Source organism: Ursus americanus, chromosome 28 (genome assembly GCF_024610735.1).
Source record: "Ursus americanus isolate L20-20 chromosome 28, mUrsAme1.1.p, whole genome shotgun sequence".
NCBI lineage: Eukaryota > Metazoa > Chordata > Mammalia > Carnivora > Ursidae > Ursus > Ursus americanus.
In genome coordinates this window covers 16104073-16123402 of record NC_142154.1, presented here as the reverse complement: position 1 = coordinate 16123402, position 19330 = coordinate 16104073, and the positions used below count along the sequence as shown (strand labels likewise).

The 19330-nt window shown below is 47.5% G+C and overlaps 1 protein-coding gene across 3 annotated transcripts in view; it reads left to right on the top strand.

Moving 5' to 3' along the window:
• LOC123790800 (protein FAM169B-like) overlaps positions 1 to 19330 on the top strand; it is a 352586-nt gene that overhangs the window by 8805 nt on the left and 324451 nt on the right. For 2 of the 3 annotated variants that reach the window (XM_087856692.1, XM_045795418.2), the window contains exons 2-3: positions 10265 to 10398; positions 13860 to 13959. In XM_087856692.1, coding sequence (XP_087712818.1) covers positions 10265 to 10398; positions 13860 to 13959 — 234 coding nt within the window. The remainder of the gene's footprint in view (positions 1 to 10264; positions 10399 to 13859; positions 13960 to 19330) is intronic. The other variant, XM_045795420.2, reaches the window with a different exon arrangement.

Genomic DNA, 19330 nt, shown 5'->3' with positions numbered 1-19330 from the left:
CACCCTTGGGTAGGGACCCTGGGAGCAGGTGTCGTAGAAGCTTCGGGGTGTTACTATATTATTATTATTTTAAAAAACAGGTAGAAGCTTTTTTTCCCTCTAGACATTAAAATGGCTTACCGAATGACAGTGCACACTCAGCCTGTCCTCTTTTGGCTTCAGCCACCTCCCAGCCACTGCTGTCTTTGTGCGGAGTGTGGCTCAGCTGGACAGCGGGCAGAGGTGGGCCTCATCGCCCTGGGATACAGGTCATGCGAATGTATCCTCTGCACGGGGCCTACTTAGGCCACACCAGCCTTGTCTTTTAACCCCTTATGAATTCATGCCTTTTACTTCTCACAAGGTGTTCAAAGTACATGGTCAAAAGTATGGCGATAATTTTCAAAAGACTCGAATGGACCTTTCTGCAAAGGAGATATGCAGATGGCCAGCAAGCACATGAAAGGGTGCTGCTTAACGTCATAATCATTAGGGAAACGCAAATTAAAACCATAATGAATACCACACCCGTTAGAACGGCTGTTATCAAAAACCCCCACAAAACCCCGAAAGTAACAAGCGTTGGCGAGAATGGGGGGAAATTGGAACTCTCATGCACTTTTGGTGGGCATGTAAAATGGTGGGCATGTAAAATGGTGCAGCCACTGTGAAAAACAGTGTGGTAGGTCCTTAAAAAATTAAACATAGAACTACCGTTCTAGTTCGGGGTATACATACCTGAAAAGAAGGGAAAGCAGGGACTGAAAGAAATATTGTAAATCCATGGTCATTGCTGCGTTCTTTGCAGTAGCCAAAAAATGAAAGCAGCCCAAGTGCCCAACAATGGATGAACGGATAAACAAAATGGCATTTTACACACAAATGCACACACACACACACACACAGACACACAGACACACATATTATATAATGTAATATTCTTCAGCCTTAAAAGGGTATTTTAAGCAGTGCTGTGCTGAGTACCAGCTGCCATTTGGTGCTCTTGACATGATACAAATTAACAAGCAGGGGCGTTGGTAAAGGCTGTGCTGGAAATCTTAAGATCTGCATTTGAGTCCAGCCCTACTACTAATTTTCTGTCTTCGGACTTCTGTTTCCACATCTGAAAAATGGGGGTTAGTGCTTTGTGTGCTTTATTGACATCAAAGCGTTGATGTAAGTTTTAAACAAGCAAGGACTTGGATGAAAGCCCTTTGTAAATTGGAAAACACTCCATGAATGTAAGGTGTAAAAGGGTGTATTTTGATGTGAGAACTTATCATTAATATTCAAATACTTTTTCTCCCCGCTAGTGCTTTTCTTTAAATTTAGGTTTTTTTTTTAAAGATTTTATTTATTTATTGGACAGAGAGAGAGACAGCCAGCGAGAGAGGGAGCACAAGCAGGGGGAGTGGGAGAGGAAGAAGCAGGCTCATAGCGGAGGAGCCTGATATGGGGCTCGATCCCAGAACGCCGGGATCACGCCCTGAGCCGAAGGCAGACGCTTAACCGCTGTGCCACCCCGGCACCCCTAAATTTAGTTTTTATTGTTTAAAGTAATCTCTATGCCCAACGCGGGGCTCGAACTCACGATCCCAAGATCAAGAGTCGCGTGCTCTTGCGACTGAGCCAGCCAGGCGCCCCACTCTGCCAGTACTTTAGAAACTTTATCCACAGAAGGCAGAGTATTGCTTTTTTTAAAAAAATTTCAATTTAAAACGGAGCTGGTACTGAGTTTGACGCAAGTAGTCATTATTTGGCTTGTACCTCTTCAACTACTTTCTAGTTCTACACAAAAGAGTCCAGTGCACTTATAAAGATGTAGCTACCTCGATACATTTCTGGTAACTGGGGAGAAACTGCCTTCTCCCTAAGTAAATAATTCTTTAGGTTTAAGCAAAACCCATTCGTTGCCATCCATTCTCCTTGCATGGTAGTCTGGGTGGTGAGTCTCAGGGCTATGCAGCGTGTACAGGTTAATCTAGAACCGGCTTGTGCAGAGGAAGCACTGGTCTATTTTCAGCTCGCTTTGTTGCTTTGCACAGGGCTGGGCATGCCAAATAGAAACCGATTTTTTTTTTCTTTTTTTTTTGCTCCTCTTCGGAGGTATTATTGTTTACAGTGTAATCGATGAACATATAGGGATATGATTTCTGGAGGAAGGTTTGTGAAATCCATTAATAGCCACGATTTTTAGGTAAGTTCTGAAAATGCGATTCTGTGAGTAATGGGTAAAAAAGCCTTACGTTGATGAAGAGTTATTTTTCTTCCTCTCGTTGCGTGCTGTGTGGTTTAGGGCTCTGGTTCCTCTCTGGATGGTTGCTCCCCGCAGCATTTCCCCATCAGCTCTGGGGCCACCATGTGTTAATGGTGGTGTTACTGACACTGGGGCTCGGTATTTTTTTCTTTTTTTTTTTCAACAAGTTCTTGATCAGTTACGCTCAGGATACGAAGAGTCAGGCTTTCTGCGTTCTCCTGAGCATGTGCCAGAGCCTTCTTCCTTCTCAGTAAAGTTTAGACAAATGTGGCACTGTGGTGAGGACCACATGGCATAAAGTGGCTTGGGTTCGGGGATGAGGGAAGCCTGAGTTTCCTGCAGGTGTCCGAGTGAGAGCCCCTCTTCTGTTACCATTCCTAAGGAAGCATCTATGTGAGATGCTGTTTCGTCCTGTCTGCCCCAAACATACCTTCACACTTGTCCCCCAGTGTGACACCTCTTTGCATGCAAAAGGAACAATATGTTTCATTCCCACCTCATATCCTTTTAAATGATGCAGGGGGGAAAATAGTTTTATGTTCATAGCGTTTGCCTGAAAGTAAGAGGCACCAATGCTCGGATTACGAGACCTTCATATTAGAAGCAATTAGGATTACATAAACCTTTGTGTGGGTGGCACATAAAGTCATCCGCATATTTTACCATCTTAGATTTGGGACAAGTGATTTATTCTCAGCCAAGGCAATGACAAGCTGCAAGTGGGCCAATACTAAATATGTGATAACAGAGCGTCAGGCTCCCTGTCAATTACTGGGGAACGAAACCTTCCCGCCACCACCTGCAGACCTTTCCCCAGCGTGCCTCCGTTCCCTGACAAGTTTGCTCATCTGCTCGAAAAATTCTAACATATTCTACATTCTGTCTTCCAACTTTTTTTTTTCAATTCTTTGCTAAGAATATTTTGGCAATCAGATGCTCTTCAAAACCAACAAAAATAACCAAGGGTGCGTTTGCTTCACCTTCTGTTTTCTGCTTCTTGCTGTAGGCAGTCGCTCTGCTGACACGGTGGCCCCCTTGCTGGGTGGGCCGTTGGGTTCCAGGCATTTGCACCTTTGCTGCGTGTCTGAGAGTGATGCTTGCTCCTGTCCTGATGTTACTTCAAGACCCTCTTCGCTAAGGTGTGCTTGTCGTCTGTCAGTGTTCCAGGACAAGGGGTCCTTGGTTAAGTGCATTTGGGAAATAAATGCTGGATTAAGCCCACGCCACTGCTTTAGGATTTCTAAACGTCCCACTTGGTGATAGGCATGTGGAACTCCCAGGAGTGAGTTCTAGGTGCCACAGCAGACCTTTTTTAAAAATTTTTTATATGAGATTTTATTTATTTTAGAGAGAGTGGGAGCGTGCAGGGCGGGGTGGGGCAGAGGGAGAAGGAGAGAGAGAATCTCAAGCAGACTCCCTGCTTGAGTGCAGAACCCGATATGGGGCTTGATTCCAAAACTCTGAGATCATGACCGGAGCCGAAATCAAGGAGTCAGATGCTTAACCGACTGAGCCACCCCGGCGCCCCTAAGTGCCACAGCAGACCTCCTAAGCCTGCTGGCATGGAAGCCTGGTTCACAGCCTGTCTGATGGAGCTAATGTTCCATAGCATGCATTGGGGAAAAGGCTAGAAGAACGGCACGAGGAGGGTCATCGTGCTGGCTGCACAGACTTAGATTCTTTGATAGGAAGTATATGTCAGGCAGCGTTTCGCACAACTGTAGGTATTTCTCATGACCGGTTTCCCCCACTGTCTGGAAGTAGAGCGTTCCTATGAAACCTCTTGTAAGCTGGAGCCCTGTGAAGAGAAGAATCAGTTACCATTAACGTATACGGAAACATTTTTTGGCATGCCTAGACCCACAACTAGCCTGTCTTAGACTTTTCTGGTACCTTAGGATGTGTCTTGCTAAGGGATACAGAACATAAATCAAGATAAAGGGCAGATGCTCCCAGACACTGTTCAGAGTTCTGGGAGCTCAGCTGGATGGGTGATGTTCCTGGAGAAGGAGCTTGTCGGGACCACACGTTCACTGCTCAGCCGTGCAGTGTGTCTATAAGGGTTCACTGCAGAACCGACGCGGAACACTCTTTTTTCTTTTCACCTTTTATCATCAAAGCAAAAGTCCTCATTGGATTTCTTCAGTTAGTGGAAACAGGGAGCTCTTTCATAAAAGCGAAGCAGTGTCACGGGAACTTCTGGAAAGCGGGGGATACCTGTATATGCAACAGCCCTCTTTTTTTTTTTTCTTTTTTCTCAATAAACATAATCCTTTAAGTTAAAAGTGGTTCCCAGTTTGAAGGCATCCTGGGGTGAAAGCTTTGGAGACTCAAAATGAAGGTTGCATTTGTGATTATGGAATTTTTTTTAGAGATTTTATTTATTTATTTGAGAGAGAGAGAGAGCACAACCCGGAGCGGGAGGAGCAGAGGGAGAGGGAGAAGCAGGCTCCCCACCCAGCAAGGAGCCTGATGCGGGGCTCAATCCCAGGACCCTGAGATCATCATCTGAGTCGAAGGCAGATGCCCAACCAATTGAGCCACCCAGGTGCCCCATGAGTATGGAATTCTAAAGCATACAGCTCGAAGACACACAGCTCTGGGATTGCCCTGTGCAGTAAAACATGTTTCACTAGACATCGGGAAGCCTCATGAATTCCTGGTCCTGAATTCTGAGCACCTGAGGTAGCATTTGGGAATCTTCTCGCTTTAGGTGCTGCCCTCACAGGCTTGGGTGTGTAGGACACCTGGGTTCAGAACGCCACAGACACTTCTTGCAAAAGGACTTGGTATCTCCTGGTGCCCTCCTTTCTCTGATTACAAACTAGTCTCCATGTTTCCTGCTAAGTCCCAAATTAGTCACTCAATCCCCTTTGGCAGTTTTTTCTATAATATGGATTCTTTCTTATAAGTTCCTTTCAGAAGAAAATTGATTTGTGAGGGAAAAGCAGACCACTGGTGTGAAAAGTAAAGAAAAGCAAAAAAAAAAAAAAAAAAAAAAAAAAAAAAAATCTATATTAGGAATATCCACCCTTAACCATTCTTGAAAAATAAAAGTAGAATACTACCTTATAATTTTGTGTCCTTGAAATTTTTTTCACGTTATGAGCAAGAGTTGTTCTTAACTGTAATTCAAGAATGACAACCCACATGACTACCAAAAAAAAAAAAAAAAAATCAAGCGATTACAGTCAGCTTTTCCAGTGACATAATGCCTTGTAGTTAACTGATGGATAGATAGAGCTTTCACTGAGGTCAGAATTCTTAAGAGCAGGGCTAGTAAAATTTAAAATATCTATTAATGTTTCTCATACTCATAGTCCCATATGAGAAAAATCTCACTTTGCTAAAATGAAAGAACTTTGGTCATCTTTGTGGTGAGGTAGTGTTCGGAGAGAGTATTCTGCAAGTGATACTGAATGAGTGGCTAAGGGCCGAGCATTGACCTCTTTCAGGGTGTTCATTAATTGGCATTGCTGTTTATATCAGAAGGACCAAAAAAGTGCTGGGAAAGCCCTAGAGCATTAGGCTTTTCCGGACTGAGCAGCAGTGGCTGACCCAGTAGTGGCTGTGGCTGATGGGCAGTGGGTGACAGGCAGTGGCTTGGTGGGACGCCATTCATGCCGCCCTGGGAACTGGAGCTTTGGTACAAAAATCCTGAATGATTTAAGTATTTTCCCTAGAAATAGGCTTTAAGAGGTACCACTTTGTTGTTGTTCTGGTGACTACAGCAAACATATGCTTAAAGGGAATTCTTAAATTGGGGGCTCGTTTGGGGATTTCATTTTCTTTACAGTCTGCAATGAATTATCATTTCAACTGTGTGCCTTTTTCATAAAAGCATTTTACATTGTACTGAAAAGATTACATTCTTTTGGCTTTGGAAAAATATTTCCTGTTCAGTTCAAGCCATGAGAGCCTGTTAGCATTTCACATCTGGAAGCCCCTGCCCAGAGTCGGCCTTCCATCACCAGCGAAGGGAGTGTGGCCGCCCAGCTCAGCTCCAGAGCGCATGCGTAAAACACCCCAGCCTTGTTTACTTCCTGGAGGCCCCTGGGCACTGCCCAAGTGTGCCCTTGCGGTTTGGGGGGGGGGTGGGAGTGGGAGGCTTCCTTCCTCTCGGGGTCGTGTGTGTGTGTGTGTGTGTGTGTGTGTGTGTGTGTGTGTGTGTACACGCACGCACCTCGTGGGCTGGAGAGGGAGTCTATCTTCCTGCCAAGTTGGGGAGGGGTCTTTCTTCCTCTGCAAGGGCAGGGGTTCCCTTTCCCAGCGGGCACTGGATGCTCCCCCTCCTGCCTTAAGCGTTTCCTTTTTTCATTCCCACCCAGATTTCCAGAAAACAAACCTAAACATTTTGTGTGTAAGAGCGAAGCTGCTGGAGCTTTTCTCATGGGGGATTCCCCCCCCCCCCCAGCCCAGACGGAGGAGAACTAATTAAAACCCGAGGGGCTGAGGAATTGAGCTCCCCTCCACTAGGCTGGCTTGCCTGCCCCTGGACACTTCTTAGGATGTGGGGTCTGTGCCCAGCTTGGAGGATTTAAAGGGAACGGAGCATGGGTGCTGCGTTGTTCTGTGAGTGGTGAGATGTTTATAGCTTTCTCCACTTCCCAGAGGGTTAATCTCTGCCTTTCAGGGCTCTGCTCCCCAGAGGCAGGCCTGATTCTTCTTGTGGGCTTCCTGCTGACAAGCAGCCTGCCCCCCCCCCCCCCGCCAGGAGGGCCAAGGGTGGCCTGGGGTTACTGTCCAAGGAGTTCTCTGAGGGGGGTCTCCCAGCCTCAGCCAGCGGAACCAGCAGGGGAAATGATTTCATGGTGTGCGAGGAGCAAAACACATTCATTGCATTTCTCCTGACCACATGCGACCAGAACTGAGGCCAGGTAACCCTTGGCAGCCTGTAGGGGAACCAGGCAGGAGCATTCCTGGGCCCCTCCAGGAGCACCCACGCTTCTGGGCTCCGTAGCCATGGTGAGGTGCCCGCTCTCCCAAGGCCCTGAAGACCACAGTGTCCTCCCTGACCCCTGTCCCAGGGGGCCAAGTTCGGCTTCTCAGTGGAGCTGGTGGATGCCACTGTCCCGGGAGCCCCCAGACCTCTCACCGGAGGGCACTTGCGGCCTGGGGCTGACAAGCATCTCTCCTGAGAAGCCTCCAGCAGCAGAGAGTATAAGCTGGCAAGGGGTGGGGTGGGGGGGTCTTTCCTCCCTCCTGGGGCCAGTTAGGGGAACGTGTTATTCAAGCTGCTTTCATGGGGCAGGCATGCAGCCTGAGCTGGGTGCATCAGGGTTTAAGCAACCCTCTTTCCAGTTGGATCTTCTTAATTTATTTGAATGCGCACAGTCTTTATTTTATACCTGCGGGAAGCCACTTGACTTTCTAGAAGAATGAATAGCAGTTTGGATGAAGAGCCTAGCCGACCACCTACCCAAATTTCCCAAGTGCTCAGTGTGGGAAAGGCCTGGGGAGGGGTCTTCCATGGCAGGGTGGGACGGGAGAGAGGTGTGCATACAAGGGGCTCTGAGGCGCGCTCCCGTGTTCCTGGGTTGGGGGAGAGTGGGGTGAGGCTGCGTCTCTTGCCCACCGAGTTCTATGTGTGTGGCCCTGGGGGACAGGGGAAGCAGCAAGGATAAATTCATTTTCATCCTAAGCGGAACTGGGATTCGAACCTAGGACTCAGTGGTCCCCGAGCCCTTGCCTTTTGGGGGCTCTAGGAAGGCTTCTGGGAGTGCTGGTGTCTGAGATGGGCTTGAGGGTGTCAAGATAGAAGGAGTGGGGAACGGGGGCATAGGAGACTTTGGGTACTGGGGGTGGGGGGGGCATGGAATTCTAAAGGGCCTTCTGGGCTGGGTCAGTAACATCATCTGAGTGTTTCGCACAGATTCTGAGCCCAGTCAGACCTTCATGGCTGCCACTGACCACCACTGACTAGCCAAGCATTCTCCTCTTGGCCTCAGTTTCCTCATTTGTAAATGCGGGTGAAGCGAACTCAGTAAGATAAGGGGTAGGAAGTGCTCAACATCCTGCTGGACCTCGGGCCCCCGGGAACCCAGCTGGGTGGTTTTGATTGGTGGCCAGTGGAGGGTGGACGAGCAGGAGGGGTGAGGCCAGAGGCTGTTGTGAGAAGGTGAGCCTCAGGACTAAGGACGAGCACAGGGAGAGGTGAGGCGGGCTGGTCTCCGAGACAGGTGTGAAGTGGACCCTGAGTCAGGAGCTGGGATTCCAGCCCGGATCCATCTGGCTCCTGCATTCTAGGCGTGGAAGGCCCAGTAAGGACTAGGGGGGCCTACAGGTTCAGCCTGGGGCTCTGTCCTATCAGGTGCGGGGGGCGCCTGGGCTCACGGTGAGGAGTCTGGGCTTCCTTGGCTGTGTGTGTGTGTGTGTGTGTGTCCACAAGAGTGTGCCTTTCACAGCAGAGTATGTTCGCTATACAGAGGTACAGCCCTATTTAGAGAAGGAGAGATCTCAGAGTTCGCCATTGACTTATTCATTGTCACCAAGAGGACTGTTAATTCTTCGTCTTTATTTGAAACATTTGTATCTGCGCATTTATAGTTGTAATTTTTTGGGACACATTCTATCCTCAAATACTTTAAAAAAAATTGACTAGTGGGAGAACATATTTGCTCAGCGATGTGTCACTCTCTGCGTGTGCCCGTGACACGTTCAGTGTATCAAGCCCTGGGGCAGGAGTTGGGCTTACAGTATATAGGTCAGGGCCTGATCCACAGGCGCTCTGGATGTCCTCCCTTTTCTGTTGAGTGTTTCCCCCAGTAATTCGTCCATGGCAGTAACACTCATCACAGGCAAACTCCATTGACTGGAGACTTGAAACCCTTTGCAGCTAACAACGGCCCCTGTTTCCTGAAAGGCGGTTGGCAGGAGGAATGGACACTCAGAGACAAAGGTAGGAAGCCACTCTTTCTGTGAATGTTTACGTGAAGGCTTATCTTTCTTGAGGACATGAAGGACGGGAGGACCAGAAGGACTTGGAGGACAGGAGGACGAGAAGGCCATTTCGGCAGCCTCCCCCTACAGGAGGCCCAAAGCTGAATCAGAGGCAGGATCCACAGGAGAGAGGGGACCGCAGAGCCCCCTCCCACTTGGGGACATGCCAGTCCGAGGCCGGCCAGCATCTCAGGGGAAAACTGACCACTGCTTCCGAGCTGAATTGGATGCTATCTATTTGGATGATTCTTCGAGGATATAATTTTCCTCTACAAGTGTGAGGACAAGAAAGAGACGCTGAGGAAGAGCCAGGGGGAAACTCGCAAGTGAATATGGACAATAGTCTCCCTGTGTATGTTTGCAGTTCCTCCCAACAGTACATTTCAACTCTCTACTTAACAGGAGCGCAACGCCAAGGAGACGAGTTGGCAAATCTCATCCACCTTACAGCGGATATGGAGGCTGGCAAAATAGAAACTCAAGCTGGAGTTTGTCAGGTTGTCGAGGTTCTCACCAGCCAGTGTGGGCTCGCGAGGTCCCTGCCTGCGCACATAGCTGCTGTGGTTTCCCTCCAGGAAGATACTTGGGAAACTGTGGTGGTTTGGGTGTATGCAAGGAAGTTTCTGTAGCATTCTAAGGGAGGGTCAGGTGGAACTTCCTACCTCCTGCGGGTCGCTGCCAACCCTGCCGTCGGGAATGTCTTCTATTTTCTTTTGGCACCTGATGCAGAACTATTTTTTCATTTAAAAAGAAAAATAGGGAAGTGGGGTACCTGGGTGCCTCCGTGGGTGAAGCGTCTGCCTTCAGCTCAAGTCATGATCCCAGAGACCTGGGATGGAGCCCCACATCAGGCTTCCCTGTTCGGCAGGGGAGTCTGCTTCTCTTCTCCTTCTGCTTCTCCCCCTGCTCGTGCTCTCACTCTCTCTCAAATAAATAAATATTTAAAAAAAAAACTTAAAAAAATAGGAGAACATGATTTTTACGGCAAGTGTTACTTGTATGCTTAAAAAAAACTTGGAGAAATAAATGACTTCCTCTCTAACAAAAGAATAAAATTAATGTCATTTCTTGCTGTCTTTTTTCCCCTAGCAGGTGTTTACCCAGTGGATATTTTGGAAGATGACCCTGAAAGACATCGGGAAGCAGCCCTGGCTTACTATGCCACGCTTAGGGAAGGGATGCGGCCCTCAGCAGAGCTTTTCTCTCTTCCCACCGGGGAGCAGGTGTGTGGGATCTTCCTTGTTGGTAGAAAGCTCTGTAAAATCTAACTTACCAGAAAGTAGAATGTTAGTACTAGAAAGAGTATTATAGATTTAAAAACAACAACAACAACAACTTCTGGAGGGAACACTAGAATAATTCCACTTTAAGAAGCAGAAGGAATTCTAGAATGGGATTCTGGAGTCCTGAGGATAAGTCTGGTTATGCAAGGAAGTGAGCAAGACAGCCTGCTATGAATCCCACATCTGCGGCTTACTAGCTGTGTGACCTCGAGCACATGTCTTAATTTTTCTGGTCTGGGCATTCTCATATCTAAAATTGGGACAATAACAGAACTTACCGGGGTGCCTGGGTGGCTGGGGTGCCTGGGTGGCTTTGTCGGTAGAGTACCGGACTCTTGGTCTCAGGGTCATGGGTTCAAGCCCCACACTGAGCGTGGAGCCTATTTGGAAAAACACAACAACAACAACAACAACAAAACCCCTAGAGCTTACCTCGTACTGTCCTTACAAGGACTAAATGAGACCCTGTGCTTACGTAATGCCTGGTTGGGCCTCAGTTTCCCCATGTGTCAAAACAAGGGGCGTGGTTGCTCTTTGGTCTCTTAAGGTTTGGCTCAGTTTTAAAATTTTGTGATTTGGAATGAAGTTTTGTCAATTGGAATTTAGTTATATCAGTGTGATTTTTAGCACTGATAAGATAGCCTTTTGGATAAGGACTGGGAGAGAACAGAGAGAAATGAAAACCGTTTGTTAGGGTGATGGAAATGTGGGTGAAATTTTAAAATTGCGTTATTTTGAAGAATGTTTTTCCCTATGCAGTGAATAAAAAGAATATGTGACTCTTGGGCTGTGCCTCAGTCACCTTTCTTTCAGATTTAAGTCCGATCTATTCAAAGAGACAAGATTTTCTTGTTTTATACATGGAGGATTTTCCCTGTGGCAGATGATATCGTTGCTGTCTGTCCAGCGTAGTAGACTTTTACCTCCCTGTACTGAAGTTGTTCCCGAATTCATTAGAACAGTGGCTTGTGCAGTTTATACATTCCTTGAGATTTTGGAGATGCTAGATCGTAATCAACTCCTAGAAGATTCCCCTGGGTGATTGTACTCACACGCTTTCAGCGCCCCCTAGTGGCAGTTGAGCCGAAAAAGGAAGCAAGCTCTGCATCAGGGTTAAGGCTGCTAATTTTTGGGGGAGCCAGGGGCTGTAGGGGGCTGCAGGGTAGGATGGAGTGTGGGGAAGGCTAGGTGTAAAGGAGAGTTAGCCCTGAAATCTGAGAGTTAGCTCTGAAGGGCTCTACGATGCAGTTTCACTCCTCTGCTTTCATTTCACCCGTATTTATGGGATTACATTACTTAAAAAAAAACCTATTATGTAAGTACGGGCAGTGAGTGAATCATTTTAGTGTTATTAGCAAAAACATAATAAAATAAGACAGCTCTTAAAATTACGTTGTTTTTATGTGATAGAAATGCTGAAAGGACTTTGTATCTATCTGCTTCCCCGCTTAGAAGAAAATAAATTTTCATGAGAATATTTTCAATTGTTTTCCTCCTATTTTCGCAGTTACTTAAGAAATGGTAGACGCGCCCTGTCACTTAGCAGTTGAAATAATCTCATTTGGGGAGGCATCTGACTTCCTCATGGCTTTTAGCAAATTTAACTTTTCTTTTGGAATCCAGAGAAATTTATCCAAACGAAAAGAAAGATGAGAAAGTGCTTTGAGGATATTATCACACTGCATTGCTCCGGTTCTCCGAAACGTCCTAATTAACTGTTTCCAGTCTTGAAACTGCCCTGTCACGTTTAAAATACAATAAAACTCATTGATTTTTCTGGTAATAAGCCAGGCTATGCTCATTGTATAATATTTGGGAACTATCGCCAGGAACAGAGAAAATGAAAAACATCACAGCTAACTGCTGTGAACATTTTGACATGTCTCCATTCGATTTTTCTTTCTGCATATACTTTTTAAACATTCAGGTCACTCTCAGAATACAGTATGGTCTACAATAAACATCTTTCCATGTCGATACGATGCTTTGTACATTTTTTTTTAAAGATTTTATTTTTAAGGAATCTCTGCACCCAACGTGGGGCTTGAACTCACAACCCCAAGATCAAGCGGCCACGCTCCACCCGCTGAGCCAGCTGGGCACTCCTGTACGCGTTTTTAATGGCCTCTAACAGCCCTCTGGTGGGTGAACTGTGCTTCACATCACCACCGTGGGGGGGCCAGCCCAGAGACTCTCCCTGCAGGTGACTTGAAGACAGGGGGCCACCCAAATGTTTGCAGCTCTCAGAGTTTGTTAGGAAACATTTTTCTCAAAGCACCGAGGCCTGCCGTAAATTTTTGCAGGTGACCTGCTTACCTAGCTCAGCTGACACGTTCTCTTTTCATTTTCTTTCTTTTTTTTTTTTTTTTTAAGATTTTATTTATTTTTTTGACAGAGAGACAGCCAGCCAGGGAGAGAGGGATTTCACAAGCAGGGGGAGTAGGAGAGGAAGAAGCAGGCTCCCAGCGGGGCTCGATCCCAGGACTCTGGGATCACACCCTGGGCTGCAGGCAGACACTTAAGGACTGAGCCACCCGGGCGCCCCTCTCTTTTCATTTTCTTACGCCCTCCTCAGTTTTCAAAACAGACTTTGCAATGGAACGTGTTGACCTTTTGCTTTGGGAGCTGGGAGCAATGCCTCTGATGGCCACAGAGAGGGCTGAGATTCCAGCGCTTTCGAGAAGGCTCTGGGAGGGTCCCAGGCTTGGTGTTCCTCTTGTTCATAAGCAAAGGGGCACCAGCATTGTTCTCTCTCTCTCTCTCTCTCCCCCTCCTCCTCCCCCTCTCGTTCTCCCTCACAGCAGAGGTTCTCTGCCCTTGCTGTCCCAGAAGCAGAGCTGAGTCTGCAGGGCCCAGAGGGGGTTTGAGTTTGTTCAGACTCCTTGCAGAGACCTGAGGCAGGGTAGCAGGCAGCCTGAGTGGCATCGGGGTGGACACAGGCTTGTTCAGGCTATTTCCATGGAGTGGCCACAGGAGGAACGTTGAGGCCAGCCTGGCAGATGGACCCCCGAGGTGGGGGTGTGGCCATCAGCTTTGGTAGGCTGAGGCCCCAAGGGTGTCTGGGTGGGGAAGGCTGATGGGGCCCGAAACCTATGGAAGGGAGAGGCTGGAAGGGTATCAGCTGAGTGTGTGTTTAATCAGTACTTGGAGAGAGGGGCAGGTAAATGAGGGACGGGGAAGGTTGGCTGGGTGGGAGGCATTGGAAAGCCCTTTGTCACATCCCACTCGTGTTTAGCTCAGAGCGGGTAAGGTTTCCATTTTTACATTGCTTCCATCCTGTCAAATTAACCTCTGTGCAACAGTGTTCTTTCAGTGAATATGGTGCTAATTAATTGGTAAGTAATTTCCTGTGCCCTTACTTTGATGACAGAACAAAATGGCGATTTTGTTATTTTTTTCAGGTGAAACTTGAAGCTTCGTCTGTTTGCTTTTGCACTGTGCACCGTGACGAACCTCAGCATAAAATATTAGTCTTGGTTAATCCCCAGGACACGAAGACAGGTTGGTAGTTACTCATGGATTTAAAACACAGGGATTCTGATTTTATTGTTTACAACCAATGGAAGGAACTATTTCGGAAATGGTGGCTGGACTCTGAGGCTGGACCTAGACGAAAAATCAAAGCAGAAGTGACATATTTCCAGGGTTTAGACATCTGACAGTGCATTATTCGTGTTTATTGGCACACGTGGATATTCGTGTTAAGACACTGGATGCCCTGTGCCCCACGATGAGATGACTGTGTTCTGAGGGTAGCACTTGCTGCTTTTGTAAATAACCTGTAGGGGGTGCGTGCACTGGGTGGAACCGTTTGTTGGGGTGTTTCACCGCCCTATGCAGCCCGAGGCCTCTGAGGGTCAAGCAGTTTGCCCGGGGCCACACAGCTGGGGCATGGGAGGGGATTTTTGCAAGGTGATGATTGGGTGGGGTTTTGTTTCTGGTGGGGAAGTTTGTGTCATCTGTAACTCATTTAATCTTCCTTTGCATTATGAAGAGAGCATTTGTGACCGATTTCAGCTCCTTGGAGTGAGTGCTGAGTTGCGGAGGAGGCAGGGATCTGGGGCTTGTTGGCCTTGGGCAGCGTGAGGTGGGGAGGGGAGGAGGGTTGCAGCCCATCCCTCCACCTGGGGCCCAAGGCACCCGTGAGCTGCAAGCAAAGCTCATTTGAAGTCTCTGACTTCAAGGGGGTCCCCATTGAAGTTCAATTCTATTTTAGAAATTTTCTCCTTGATTCTGTTTTTCTGTGCTTTACAGATTTTCTTCCATGACCATGTATTTATTGCTTTCCTCATAAGAAGTTAAAAAACCAAACCAGCCCTTCATCAGGGAGCCCTCCTTCAACGATGTGGGATCTGGTGAAAGTTTGGGGTGAGAGGTCTTTCACTGCAATTTGCAAAGGGGGCTTCCTTCGGCTCTCCAGCCCCCCCGGAGATAGACCTTTGCCTTCCATCCTGCGTGTCTGTCCTGGGGTTTGTACTCAGAGAATGCTCTTTCTGGAGGGTGTCACAAAGCCCAAGGTGACAGCCTGGGCTGGAGAAAGTTATTCGGCACAAAGACAGTTGTTAATGCTTCTTTTCTGGTTAATGTGGAGACACGAGTGTGCTTGGCTGGCTGTCTGGGAGTTTTTGGCATGTTGGCAAAGCCTCTTCATTGCTCCAAGGCTGAGGGCTGGCTGAGCTGTGTGTGAGAGCTCGGTCGAGGTTCGGGACCACTCCCGTTTCTGTCCAACAAAGCCTTGCTTGCCGTGACCAAAGGCGGCTGTGCAAACCCCAGGCCTGCCTGCGCCTTTGCCTTGAATTTGGGACTCCCCCACCAGGTTAGCGAAAGTGACACGATGTGCCCACAGGCACTCCTCAGTGAACAGATTGTCAAAAAACTCAAAATATCATTTGCCGATTCTAAGAAAATGTCCAAATATCAGCAGCGCTTCCCTCCCTGCCTTTTTTCGGCATTTAACAACATCCTGGTTGTAGGTCTTTAACTGTCATTTGCATAATGTAAACATATGACTGACTGCTAAATCTGTTTCCTATTTATACTGTACTTAATTTTTTGGTTGTTTTCAAGAATGCATTGTAATAAATATTCATAAGCTCCGAGCAGTCTCACTCTGGACCTTTCCTTACATACGTCATAGCGCTTTAAATAAAGTTTTCGAATGTTTTCCTACCGGCTGGGGCTCTAGGGTGCCCGCTGCAATTTTGCATGAGTTCCAAAAACCGCACAGGTGTAATCCAGACCTCATGTTCTTTAATCTCATATTGAGAAGCTGACACGATTGCATAAATGCACCTCCCGTGGCTTGAAACATATGGACTCGAAAGCAGCTGATGGTATCCCTAGACCCTCTTCACAGCTTTGACCCGTTTGTCACTTCACCCGCATGCTCAGTGGTGCCTGCTGATCATACTGTCCCTGGTTCCTTTGTTATTCTGCTGGAAGAGTTGTATCTGGGAAGGCCAGGTGTGTGTTTGTGTGTACGTGTGGTTAGATGGAATCTGAAAGGATCTGGCGCTCTGTGATAAGCCGTCCGTGTTTGAGTTAATATTGAGAAGCTAGTTGAATCCATCACAGCCATTCGCGATCACCCCGGGAGCAAAGGAAAACCATCCTGGAGTTCTGAATTCCCTGGGGGGCAAGCAGTTCATGCTCATGACAGGCAGCTGTTAGGATGTAAGTAATGAGGCTCTCCAGCTCCCCCCTTGGAGAAGCTGGGATGCACTTTCCAGAAAGGTGGTTTGGGAAGCACGTGCCTTCGTCCCTGTGGGGTTCAGTCTTGACTGTTTCTCTGGCCAGAGGCTGGTCCCTCACCAAGACTGCTGAGGAGCCCCTATTTTTCAGTTACCTCTGTACCTCTCAAGGGCCTTCTCTTTCATTTCTTCCCCCCTTGTTTTGTTATTCCTCCTATTTTTAAATTCTTAACTGAGGTCAAGTTTTACAGAGATGAAAAGAAAAAGACTCCTTATCAAAAAAAGCTGTGGTCTTTTCCCTATTTCCCGCATTAAATCAGAACTGCTTACCCTAGCATTCCAGATCCCCATCAGTGGATGGCCTTTTGCCTTTCTCACTTCCTGCGATTTGCAGAATGGAATAGGATGAACTGGGCTGCAGTGTCAGAGACAACTAATTTGGCATCCTGGCTCTGCCACTTGACTGGGGGACCCGGAGACGTGATTTGGTCCGAGCCAGTTCGGTCATTTGCAAAAAGGGGCATCCCACTTCATAGGGTGGTTGGGGGGAACGAAGTGATTTGTGGCAGAACATCTGATTCTCTGGACCCTCCCGGACAGAGAGTAGGCACGACCCTGGCGGAATTCTTCCATCAGGGTGTGCCTTTGCTTGCTTTTCCTCGGTCTTCGGGGATTGTGTTACAAAAGCATGGGATTTTAGTGTGGGAGGCCTTCTTGTCCACTGCGGCCCAAACGTTGGCAGCTGAATTCCCCCCCCCCCCCCCCGATGAATTCTGCTTGCATACCTCACGGATAAGAGGGCAGTACCACAATAGGCCAGGTTAGTCTGCGTTTTTTTTCTTTTTTAAAGATTTTATTTATTTATTTGTCAGAGAGAGAGAGAGCACAAGCAGGGAGAGTGGCAGGCAGAGGGAGAAGCAGGCTCCCTGCTGAGCAAGGATTCCCAAGGCAGGACTCGATCCCAGGACCCTGGGATCATGACCTGAGTCCAAGGCAGATGCTCAACCGACTGAGCCACCCAGATATCATCCCCAGGTTAGTCTGTTTTTGAACAACCTTAACCGTAAGAGAGTTGTTCCTTCTACTGATCCCAAACTGCCTCATTGGGTAAAGGTCCTGCAGTCCATCCACAAGCAGCCAGTGATCAAGGATGAGCTGGGGAGGATGTGTCTCTCCAGCACCTGGGTAAAGAAAGACCCCGATGGCTGTTCTCATCCTCAGAAAGCACGGTGAGCCCGGGCATTGAAGTGGGCTCCTGGAAAGCGGACATGACCTGGGACTGTGTTAATGGAAGGATAATCCCCCAGGGCAATTAAGCTCCGTTCTCTTCGGTACCGCTCAGGCCACCTAGGAAGCAAACCGGCACTTATCCATGGAGAAGAACCGGGTGATGAGAGGGCTTGAAACCATTTGAACGTGGCTCGAGGAACCCAGGGCTGTTTAGCTTTGGAGGAGGGATGCAGGGGTCCGGAAGCTCACGTTCAAAGGGCTGTTTCGATCATTAGATTCAGTATTTTCCAAGATGATTTTCGGTGGTGCGATTGAATTCCAGAAGGAGAAAAAGGATGGTGATCTTTTGAAGTCTAGTTCAATCCTAAATATATCAAGGAAAAAGTTTTCCTTTCCCACGAATATGCCTTTGATGCTTATCTAACCCTTGTTCATCTTAAAAACAAAGGGAAAAAAGAAAATCAGTCTCCCAGCTGAGAGCCCATAGCTAGAACTGAAAGATTTGTCTAAGATTTATTTTTATAACAGCCGATGATGCCTCTTTTGTGGTAGGGCTAATAAGGTTGGTGTATGATTCTGTCGGAATGAGGAAGGTGGTGTCTGGGGCATCTGCCTCCTGGGATGGCCTCTTCTATTCTGGGACAGCTCTGACTGTTAGAACATTCTTAAGGAGTCCAAACTGATATGCCCGTATGTCTCCTCCCTGGCCTGGTGCCCCCACTGGGGCCATCCCAGCTTATAGGCATGGTTCCTCTACAGGAAAGATATTTCCAGGCTTGGACCAGCTGCCGTGTCTGTCACACATTTCTCATTCCTCGACTGCTCCTCCTGTCATGTAGGCTCCAGAGCTCATGCCATTCTGGAGTCTTCATTCAGATCTAGGCTTCTCCTGGAACATGGCGTCCAGGACCCATGTCATGGATGCTGTTGTGGAAAGAACTTGGGTTTTGGAGTCAATTAAACTGGACTTCCGAGTCCTCTCTCCCTGGTGAGTTGGGTGGCCTGGGTTCAGTTACGTACCCTCTCTGAGCTTCAGTTTCCTGTCTTTTTACTCAGTGGTCTTGCCCGTGGCCCAGCAGCAAGGCATCCCCAGGACGCTTGTTAGAAATGCAGGAGCTTGGGCCCCACTGAGTTAGAATCTATACTTTAACAAGATCCCCAGGTAACAGGTGCACATTACCATCTAAGAAATGCTTGCTCAAGAACAGTGAGACGTGAGTGGTGGCTGAGAGCTTTTCTCAGTCCCCTCGGACATTCTGCTTCCACCGACTTAGCCTCAATGTGCCTTGGCATTTCAGTAGAACCAACCCAAGGCTGACTTGCCTCCAGCTGACAGTTAGCTCATTACCGTGCATATCTGGCTTCTGGGCTTCTTAAACACAAACTCATTATGAAGACATGGCCTTATCCTCCAAGATTTGTGGAGTTGATGTGTTGGTTTTTTTTTTAAATTTTTTTTATTATATTATGTTAGTCACCATACAGTACATCCCTGGTTTTTGATGTAAAGTTCGATGATTCATTAGTTGCATATAACACCCAGTGCACCATGCAATACGTGCCCTCCTTACTACCCATCACCAGCCTATCCCATTCCCCCACCCCCCTCCGCTCTGAAGCCCTCAGTTTGTTTCTCAGAGTCCATAGTCTCTCATGCTTCATTCCCCCCTCTGATTACCCCCCCTTTCTTTATCCCTTTCTTCTACCGATCTTCCTAGTTCTTATGTTCCATAGATGAGAGAAACCATATGATAATTGTCTTTCTCTGCTTGACTTATTTCACTTAGCATTATCTCTTTGTGGAGTTGATGTTTTGAACCTACAGGAAAGACTACTTTTATTCCCATTATATATATAAACAGATATATTGAGGCATAATTCTCATATCATATAATTACCCATTTAAAGCATACAGTCTGATGGTTGTTAGTATATTCACAGAATTGCACATT